We start from the raw sequence: 10,484 nt of genomic DNA, 5'->3' as shown, positions 1-10,484 counted from the left end.
ATACTCTTGGCGAAAGATGGTAGAACAAGAATAAAAAGTAAATTTTATAAAATGATTTTTTTTTTAATTAATTTAAATTAATTTAAATTTAAATATGCAATAATAAATAGTAAACAATAAACAAGGCCTCAGTTTAAGCTGCTGAAGGGCCTGGTGGGCTGGAGGGTTTTCACAACAATACTGCCCTAGAATAAATATAAAAATAAAAATAAAATTAAAAAAATTTAATAAAAAAATTAGGCCATACTAATAAAGTAAAATGCAATTTATTTATTTAAATAACAAACTGCCATAAAATAAATGTTTTATCAAATTAATTGTGTTTTAGTTGATGTTTTCTTTCTAAATTTGTCAACTGGTTTTCTTTTAGCACATTCCTCCAACGCTGGAGTCTTTGACCAGATCGACACTTCTTTGTTTGACTGCCATCGGGGTCATAGCTTCAATCACGCCAGCGTTTCTCATCGCCTTGGTTCCCCTGTCGGTGGCCTTCTACTTCATTCAGAAGTATTTCAGAGTCGCTTCCAAGTGAGTGCACAGCAAGGGGTTTGCAAAAACAATAAATACTTTTTTGCATTTGTGTTTATACTGATTGGGAAGTTATCTGGATGCAGTGAGGAGCATCTTATAGAATAATATAATTGTATAACATCCCATAATACACCATATTATTTGATATATTTTGTTTCAAACAGCTTGTCAAAATAAAAGAAAACACACATTTTGTTTCCATTTCTTTAATTTACCTTAAACGTATCACAAAGACAACAGTTTAACAGGCAGGAATTAGGATTTTAGCTCCGCCACTGTGATTCCCGAACAGCTATTAGCTGCACATGTAGGATAATGTGGATTAGAAGGTGTTCAACTCATTTTTACAAGAACACAATATTAAAAGCTTGGTCCAAGCAGAGGGTAATATTGATGGGGAAAAAAAAGAGGACCTACCGCTGCCATTATCGTATTATTGTTTTCATATTTTAATCTTCTCCCCAGTTTGGCTTCAGGAAGCAACATAGCACAGTGACTGCTTCGCTAAAGGTTTTTAATGACGTTGTTGAAGCATTGGATGCTAAGGATTACTGTGCTACCCATTACTTAGACCTGTCCTAAGCTTTTTATACTGTAGATCATGCCAATGTATGCATAAGCTCTCAGATATTGGTTTCTCAGACCACACTATCAGATGTTTTTTTTTATTATCTCTCAAGCCGAAAACAATGTGTTCAACACAATGTATTTCTTCTACTTATTTAGCTGTCAATAATGGTGTACCACAAGGCTCAGTCTTAGGACCCACTCTCTTTACAATTTATATAAGTAATGTAGGTCAGAACATTCCTGATGCCTCCTTGCATCTCAATGCCGACGATACAGTTGTTTATTGTTGAGCTTAAACAGTTGTTAAGGTTTTCCAGATGCTACAGTCTGCATTCTAAACCATTCAGTCAGATTTGTTCCATCTCAAACTTGTGCTAAAGGCTGATAAAACCAACGAGATGTTGTTTTCAAACAGAAAGTTGGTGCCAGTAGTCCTTCGCAGCCGCTTTTCCTTTTCAGCCATGTCAAACTGTCAAACCAGTTTGACATGACTGTCGATGAGGAAGAGGGTCGGCACCGGAGGAGGGAGCGTGCCAAAGACACCATCTTAGCACCAACATAACTGGTTTGTTCCACTTGGGAGTAAGCTGTTGGGGGGGAAGAATCAGTTTTGTGTTGTGTGTTTCCTTGACTGAAGAAGCCTTCCGGATGGAAGGTGAAATGTTTCAACTGTTCAGATGACCTGAATGAAAAATGTTGGAGCTCTAAATATCCCATCTTGAATTTATAGAAGGAAATAAATACATACATATATAAAGTAGACAACACACAAGTTGAAGTAGCACTTATGTAGCTCTGATATCAGGTCAAACCACTGAGTTGTTCCAGGTCTAACCAAAGTCTACATTAGAGTGGGATTCCTTTGTGATGTTTAATTTTCCATCACAAAGAAAAGTTTCTCACACTAATACAGTATATGCACCTTTGAACAAAGTTCGAGTGTGGAGCAGGGGTTTCAGCAGGATGCTGTAGTAACTGAGGGAGCAGTAGAGGGGTGGGGGGTTCACTTACAAGGCTTGAAGCATGACTGCACCAGACTGTTTTTCCTCTATTATGGACCAAGTCTTCCCATATTCTCCTGCTGAAGTCAACAGTTTAAGGAAGCTGCCATGCTGTATTTTTGTAACCAGAGTCTGCTCACTAGTGATGTGGCACTCTTAAGTCCCGCCTACTGCCCTCCACACACAGTCACTTTTACATGAGCTTTCTTTAAAGCGTGGAATGACTAATTACTCCTAAACTTGTTAGAAAAGTGAAATTTTAAACATGCAGCCGTTAGATAAGATCTAATTGACTCTACCTCTGTGGGTCTTGAACTTGACATACAGTCGATCAGCTGAAGAATGAAGCATTGCTCAGGTCCTGTATCAGGTCTTTACAGGACCAGTTTTGTAGACATGACTTTCTATGGCATCAGAGTCATTCAGCATTGATTGTGTTTGAGACTATTATTGTGAAGGATTAAAATAAGTTTTGGAGCTGTGGGAGTAATATACCACATCTAGGACTGCTTTGGTTTAAAATACTACTTTGAGGTCAACCCAAAGTGCACCCATTACCCTCAGATACAGTACAGTAATGATAAAAATGAAACATGTTGGGTTTAAGAGCACTGGAAGGTTCTTCTGGCTTAAGTCTTGAAAGATAAGGTTTTTTTCAACGTTGCGTCTTTTTCCTGTCAATAAAATGTACATTTTACTTAAAAAAAAAACATCTTCTTTCTCATCTTTTTTCCGAGTGGCTCTAATACACTGTTAATATGTTTAATCCTAAAATATCCCTTTAAAAATAGCTGTTATCTGGAATGTGAGGACACAGCACTTGTTCATCTCTTGGGTTTAGGAACATTTATACAGTATGCCTGAGTAATTCATTAGTCAGAGTTAAGAGTTGGAAGACAAACACCTCTTTCCTCCTAAATTATCAGGCTTCTCACTGAAAAAGCAGCTAAAGTTTATAGAAAATCTTCAGCAGGCCTTTCAACAGCCTGTAATGTGTGTCTCTTTGTTTATAAAAGTACATTTCTTCCCTTCTCAGGGACCTCCAAGACCTTGATGACTCCACACAGCTGCCTTTGCTCTGCCACTTCTCTGAGACTGCAGAAGGTTTGACCACCATCAGAGCATTCAGGTACACCAGCACTAACAAGCAGCTGAAAGCATATTCAGGTGATAAATGTTTTCAATGTGACAACCAATGCTGATTATGGAGCTAGTAGCAATAATAAGTCTAACTCCAGCTCTTCTTGTAGTCATTGCAATTACTGGACGAATCAGCAGAAGTCATGTCTTGTATTTCTGTCGTCACTCTCTTTCCCATCGTCGCTGTAATTCAACTTTAAACAGCTCTCACGATTTGAGTGGGGAGGAGGAGGGGGGTCCTTGGGGAAGAGAGGAGGAAAAACACTCGCACACAAGTAAATATCAGGAACACACATGCAGTAAATCAGGAGATAGTTCCCATTATCATTACCCTCGAAACCCATCTGGTTTTTGAGGCAGAAAACTTCAGATAAAGCTAAAACACATCAAAACTTTTTTTTTTTTTAAAGATGCTTTTGTTTGTGCTTGTGCTTCCTGTTTATGGGATGCTATTTGTAAAGTTACACAGTCAAAAATTAACAGCAATGTTTTGGTTTATTTATTTTTTTTTTTCAGTCATATTTTCACTGTTATTCATACATTTATAAATGTCATAGTTCCAAATTAAATATTTGTTTTGCAAGCTCAATATTTAGTTTACAAACTAAATACTTAACTTGCAAGTTAAATATTTAGTTAGCAAGCTAAATATTTAGCTCAACACTATATATTTAGTTTACAAACTAAAAGTTTATGTCCAAGCTAAATGTTTAATTTTCAAACTAAATATTTAACTTGCAAGCTAAATATTTAGCTAGCAAGTTAAATTTTTATGTCCAACCTAAATGTTTAGTTAGCACATTAAATATTTATTTTGGAAATTAAATGTTTAGTTTGGAAAATAAATATTTAGGTCTGAGCTAAATATTTAGTTAGCAAATTAAATATGTAGTTTATGAATTAAATGTTTAGCTTAGAAAATAAATGTTTAGTTTGGAAATTAAATATTTAGCTTGGACAATAAATATTTAGTTTGGAAATTAAATGTTTAGTTTTGAAAAAAATGGCTTGGAAATTACATATTTAATTTACACCTAAATATTTAGTTCACTAACTAAATATTTAACTTGCAAGTTAAATGTTTGTAAATTAAACATTTATCTTGGACATAAACATTTAGGTTTTAAACTAAATATTTAGTGTGGAGCTAAATTTTTAGCTTGCTAACTAAATATTTAACTTGCAAGGTAATATTTAGTTTGTAAACTAAATATTTAGCTTGGAAATTTAACATTTATAAATGTAAGAATAACATAGTGAAAATATGACTTTGGGAAAAAGAAACTATTAAAGGCTAATAAACCAAAATATTGCTGTTAATTTTTGACTGTGTAACTTTACAAACCGCACCCCATACCTGTTTGCAACATGTCCAGATTTTGGCCTCTAATGTTTGATAACACATGTGTTTCAGACACGAGGCACGATTTAAACAGCGGATGTTGGAGCTGACCGATACCAATAACACAGCCTACCTGTTTCTGTCTGCGGCTAACCGCTGGCTGGAGGTCCGAACGGTGAGGAACATCTCCATACAGCTGGGGACATCTGTCATCAAAACCCAAACCGTGGTTTGCTTTTGAAATCTAATTGTAAAACTCTACTTTGTTCTGTTGGTCTGCAGGACTATCTCGGAGCTGTGATTGTGCTGACAGCAGCTGTAGCGTCAATATGGACTTTACCGTATAGTAAAAGCGGTTTGGTGGGCCTCGGTCTCACATATGCTCTTACTGTGAGTCTTCTGGGATCTTTATTTTTTACTACACCAGTAGCTTAAAGTTTCAGTCAATGCTGAGTCATTTTTTACTATCTAGAGAGACCTGATTTCAACAAAGAATAATATAGACTACATTTTCTCCGTCCTGAATTACCACTCAATAATCCCCACATCTCTTAGTGACACTTCCTGTTTTCAATTTCTATCCAATCTAACACCTTTACAGACTCTCTGAAGGCCCTCCCATTTCCCATTCTATCCAATCAGTTCCAGACATACTCCTTTAGCTGTTATTTCTAGTGTGACCCAGTTATTTTGTAATCAAGACATTTCCATCCATCCATCCATTATCTTTACCCGCGTATTCCATTTTGGGTCACGGGGGTCGCCGGTGCCCATGTCCAGCAATCACTGTGTGAGAGGCGGGGTACACCCTGGATGGGTCTCCAGTCCATCACAGGGCCACATAGAGACAAACGAGACAAACAACCATTCACTCTCACTCACACCTAGGGACAATTTAGAGTTACCAATCAGCCTAACATGCATGTTTTTGGTCTGTGGGAGGAAACCGGAGCACCTGGAGAAAACCCACGCATGCACGGAGAGAACATGCAAACTCCACCCAGAAAGGCACGGAGAGAACATGCAAACTCCACCCAGAAAGGCCCCTGGACCGGGGTTTGAACCAAGGACCTGCTCGCTGAGAGGCAGCAGCTCTACCAGTTGCGCCACCATGCTGCCAATTAAGACATTTCTATTTCCCCAATTCATAATTAAACATTATACCAACCAAATCATGTTGTTATTTTCACAATTTATAATCAAACATTATTATATTCCCACAATTCATGATTAAACATTATATGAACCAACCCATATTATGTTACTTCCTACAATTTATAATCAAACATTATTTTAATATTAACAAGGTCCAGTGTTTTTGTTTGTCCCTTTGCAGCTCACTAACTACTTAAACTGGGTTGTGAGAAACTTGGCAGACCTGGAGGTCCAGATGGCAGCTGTGGAGAAGGTCAACACCTTCCTCGGCACTGGCTCAGAGAACTACGATGGATCTATGGGTAACTCCTGCTGTTTATCATCGGCTGTGCTCCTTTTACCTTAAAAGTCAGAGCTCAGATCTGCATCGCATTTAACTTAACTGTGTTCCTGTTGGAAGATGATAAACCAAAAAGATTTGATAATTGTTGTGCCCAGAGATCAAAATAACTTTTATTAGCTAAACAATAGCAATGTATTTTTTGCGTCTATTTTTTGGCAACTATAAATGTCCTGATTACATTTTTTTTTTTTTATCCGTGATGGATTCAAGTCAATAAAAATGAGGCATTTACTGATACTGAGATCTTATTCTAACAGCTCTTTAGAAAAAAATGCATCTTTATCATTTTATGTTCTCGTACGTAAGACTTAATACACATCAACACATTTGGCGTTTATGTCCAGTATATCAGGAACTTTTATTTTTGAGTCTTCTAAAAACAACAACCTCCCAGTATGATCGCTAAAAATAATTTCAAACGCATCATCTGGTGTTACCATGGTGACTCTAATGAGCCAGCTTTAACTTTTTTTTTAAGTCCTCTTTACAATTTTGTATAATTTCTACATCAAAACATCAACAGTTTGTCTGCTTGGATTACTGCAAGAAAAAGTTACAAACGTCTATTGGGTTTCAGAGAAAAACGTTGAGTTTCGGGCAGTAGCTGCACCGGCATCCTTCATTATTTGTTCAGAAATGTTCTAGTTGATGCAGTATTGTGTCGTAGATTTACACGTTACACTGTTTTGTTGAACGTTGGTAAAAGCTCATCAAAGACATATTTAGCAGCCGTTTGTGACGTACTTCTCGCTGCACTTACAGAAAACCTTCCGTTGAGTTAGAATCAGAGAGAGATCAACCCCGTCTGTGTTTGTCCCTCTCCTTTCAGACTCCTCTCAGGTCCCTGAGAACTGGCCTCAGGACGGTGAGATAAAGATCCAGGACCTGTGTGTGCGCTACGATTCCTCGCTCAAAGCGGTGCTGAAACACGTCAACGCCTCCATCAAACCGGGCCAGAAGGTAATTAACGTGGTGCTGTGAGGAGAGACAAACAGGGGGCATGAACTGTCATCCTGACCTCAATAAATGCTTTTTTGTTTCTAAAACACAACATCCTTAAAGGCAGTAGTAAAATAATGACTACATATAAAGATTCCAGCTGTGATTCACAGTTGATGTTGATCAGAGCATCTGTGTGACATCCATTCATCTGCTTTCTAATCGCTTGTAATGCGTCATTTAAGGTTGAAGTTGCTGTTTTTGTTCCTTTAGCAGGCAGCAGCTACATTGGACAGCAAGTGGTAAATCACACTTTGTTGAAATGATTGCATTGCAACTAGAACTGGTGATGTGTAGCTTTGGTCAGAAGGCAAATAAAACCCTGGAGAAGTCCGCTGGAAATAACAACGTCTTCAAAAACTATTGAAATCCTCTTAATTATTTTGCTTTTATTCTCTGAGATAAAGGATTGATGAAATTTGCTGCAAAGGATTTTTTGTTGTGGATTAACAAGAATCCTAAAAGCTTTTTCCAGTCTTCATTACAACTCATTTCACCACCTATAGTGCACAATAAGTTTAGTTTGTTGTTTATTTGTCATATGCTAGTCGAGATGAGCGTGCAATGAAATGCTCAGGATGAGAAGAACTGTCTCGTCTCGCCCAAAACAACCAAGAAACACCAAAGCATGCAACAAAAGTACAAAACAAAGCACCAATATATGAAAAAGAAATAAAACATCTACATGGTCTATGGTAAAATTCAATGGTGCAAGTAGAATGAATCAGTACAAACAAGTACCTCACAGGTAGTGATGCTGCTTAAATGCACATGATACATGTTGCACACAACATACACCACACAGGTTGTGTGACAGATCACTGTACAGGCAGTGAGCAACATTGAGATAAAATGAACCACGATGGCAAGGCAGCAACACACATGATACAGCCACATGGTGCAGCAGCAATAAACATATTAGGTGATATGATTCGTTAAAGGCAAAGACACAACAGCTCCTCGTGTCCCGCGCAGGTCATCCAGTCTATTCCTCAGAGACTGAACACCCGCAAGCAGGACCGAGGGGAAAGGGGGTTTATGCACAAAACACCAGCTTGCCAAGAGGCCAAAGATAAAGCTGATGGAGCTGGGCAGCTCTTTTGCAGAGCATCCAAAGGACTATTTAAGCTGCACAGAGCTGAGCTACATACAAGAGAGGTCAGGAAGAAGCCAATACTTTAAGAAAATAAAGGGCAGATCCTTTGAAATTTGCTAAAAGGAGATGCTCCAAATATGTAGAAGAATGTTCTGCAATCAAATGAGGCCAAAATTGAACTTTGTGGCCTTCAAGAAGGACCAGGACAACACTTATACTACTAACTACTTACCAACAGAGGTCTGTTGGAGTCAGCCTCCCCTCCATCACAGACATCTAGATCTTTAGATGCAGGAAGAGGGCCACCTGCATCATGAAGGACCCCACTCACCCAGCACACACACTTTTTGACTCACTCCCCTCAGGAAGGAGGTTCAGGAGCATTAAGTGTAGAACCACTAGACTGAGGAACAGCTTCTACCCTGAAGTGTTTAGGACTCATGAATCTCTAATCAGAATAATCACTGTGAAAAATCACATCATGTTGCTGCTGATCTGTTTCATGTTGCTGTGTTCATGCGTGTTCATCTGCTCACACAGACTCATGTTCGTGCTGCTGTTCAGCTTATTGTTTTTATGCTATTAGTGCTTAGTGTATTACTTCGTTGATGTTTTTCTTAGTTCATATCTTAGATCTTATTACTGTTTTTCTTTTACATTTTATTGTTGGATGTAACTGGGACCCCATGTACACAATTTCATTCCACCACATGTACAACATGTGATGCGAAGGACAAATAAGGAAACTCTGACTCTTAACAATGTTGAGTACAGCATCTCCATAGAGAGGCACGGTGGTGGCAGCGTTATGCTGTGGGTAGGTTTTTCATCACCAAGGAAACTAGTCAGAGTTAGATAGACGTTCATCTTCCAGAGGGACAACAACCTTAAATACACTCCAGTGGTTTAAGAAGACACCGTTAAATGTCCTGGAATGGCCCAGATCTCAGTCCAACTGAGATAAAGATTGTCGGACACGAAGGACATCAGTCCAACTGGAAGGAGCTGGATTAGTTTTTAAGACACGTTCAAGGCATAAAACAGTTAAAAAGGTTAAAAGCTTATGTGATGTTTGAGGATCCAGTCTAAAGGTGGATTTTTTTCTTTCTTTTGCATTGGATTTGATAAAACCTGTAAACTGGTATTTTCCACATGTACTTGCCACCCTGTTATCACTCAGGTGTGTTTTGTCTCACAGCCATGCGAGCTGACCTGAAACTTATTGATTACAACTTCTTCTGCTGCTCCGTCAGGTGGGAATCTGCGGTCGCACAGGCAGCGGGAAGTCGTCTCTGTCGTTGGCCTTTTTCAACATGGTGGATATTTTTGAAGGTGGGTCTGTGTCCTGTCACGTTAACAAGAAGTTTCTTTTTCCTTTCATCTCCTCTTATCTTTATATGCCTTGCTGTCTCTCCTTGTTTCTCAATGACGGAAGACATTTTCAGGTGATGTTATAAATGCGTGGAAATTTCGCTGGTGCATTTGACTTTCTCTGGAATTTCGCTTTTTACGTTGTGACATTGTAACATGTTCCAGTGATACTGTTGTGTGTTCTTTTTTATTTCTTAATCAAACAACTTCACAATTACCAGCTGGTAAGATTTACATGGTTTAGACAGACTTGCAGTATGAATTTCTTTGGGAGTTGTAACAACAAGAAGGATACTCTATGTAAGGATATCTCTACAACACGTTACACACTCAGACAGACATGTGTTTTCAAAATGGTGGTAGACATTTTAACTCTTACCAAAGTTTCTTTTAGGACAGTGTAACATTACATAAAAGAAAAAAAATATTATTCAAACTAGATTAACACTTCAAAATCGTTTGCACTTGTTGGCCTATAAATAATTCTCCCTTTCATAATTAAATAATGTAATTAAAGAAAATTATAAATCATTCATACATGGACACCAACATCATAAAGACCTCAGTCTCTGATAGAGGACATTTGCAAACCGAGGTGTACCGCAAACCCACCCACACAGACCAGTATTTGCAGTTTGACTCCCATCACCCTTTGGAGCACAAGTTAGGAGTCATCAGGACTCTGTATCACAGAGCAGACAGCGTCCCCACTAGCTCGGGAGCCAGGCAGAAGGAGAAATCCCACACAAAACAGGCTCTAGAGCAATGTGGATATCCTAACTGGGCCTTCCTGAAAGCAGAGAAGAAACCCAAACAGGACTCCAGTCAGCCAACAGGTGAAAAGGAGGAACCCAGACCCAGACCAGTGGTCATTCCGTATGTTGAGGGGGTATCAGAGAAACTGAGACGTTTATTTTCTAAACATAACGTCCCAGT

General features: G+C 38.4%; 1 protein-coding gene across 1 annotated transcript in view; it reads left to right on the top strand.

Moving 5' to 3' along the window:
- Positions 1 to 10,484, top strand: part of LOC119428523 (ATP-binding cassette sub-family C member 9) — a 58,957-nt gene that overhangs the window by 29,239 nt on the left and 19,234 nt on the right. Inside the window, exons 2-6 of the mRNA XM_037696204.1 lie at positions 371 to 528; positions 4,657 to 4,759; positions 5,921 to 6,041; positions 6,912 to 7,042; positions 9,431 to 9,509. Of these exons, the coding sequence (XP_037552132.1) occupies positions 371 to 528; positions 4,657 to 4,759; positions 5,921 to 6,041; positions 6,912 to 7,042; positions 9,431 to 9,509 (592 nt within the window). The remainder of the gene's footprint in view (positions 1 to 370; positions 529 to 4,656; positions 4,760 to 5,920; positions 6,042 to 6,911; positions 7,043 to 9,430; positions 9,510 to 10,484) is intronic.

The sequence above is a fragment of the Nematolebias whitei genome, chromosome 22 (genome assembly GCF_014905685.2).
Source record: "Nematolebias whitei isolate Nwh7 chromosome 22, NemWhi1, whole genome shotgun sequence".
Taxonomy (NCBI): domain Eukaryota; kingdom Metazoa; phylum Chordata; class Actinopteri; order Cyprinodontiformes; family Rivulidae; genus Nematolebias; species Nematolebias whitei.
The sequence above is the reverse complement of the archived record's forward strand: the minus strand, read 5'-3'. Positions and strand labels throughout refer to the sequence as shown.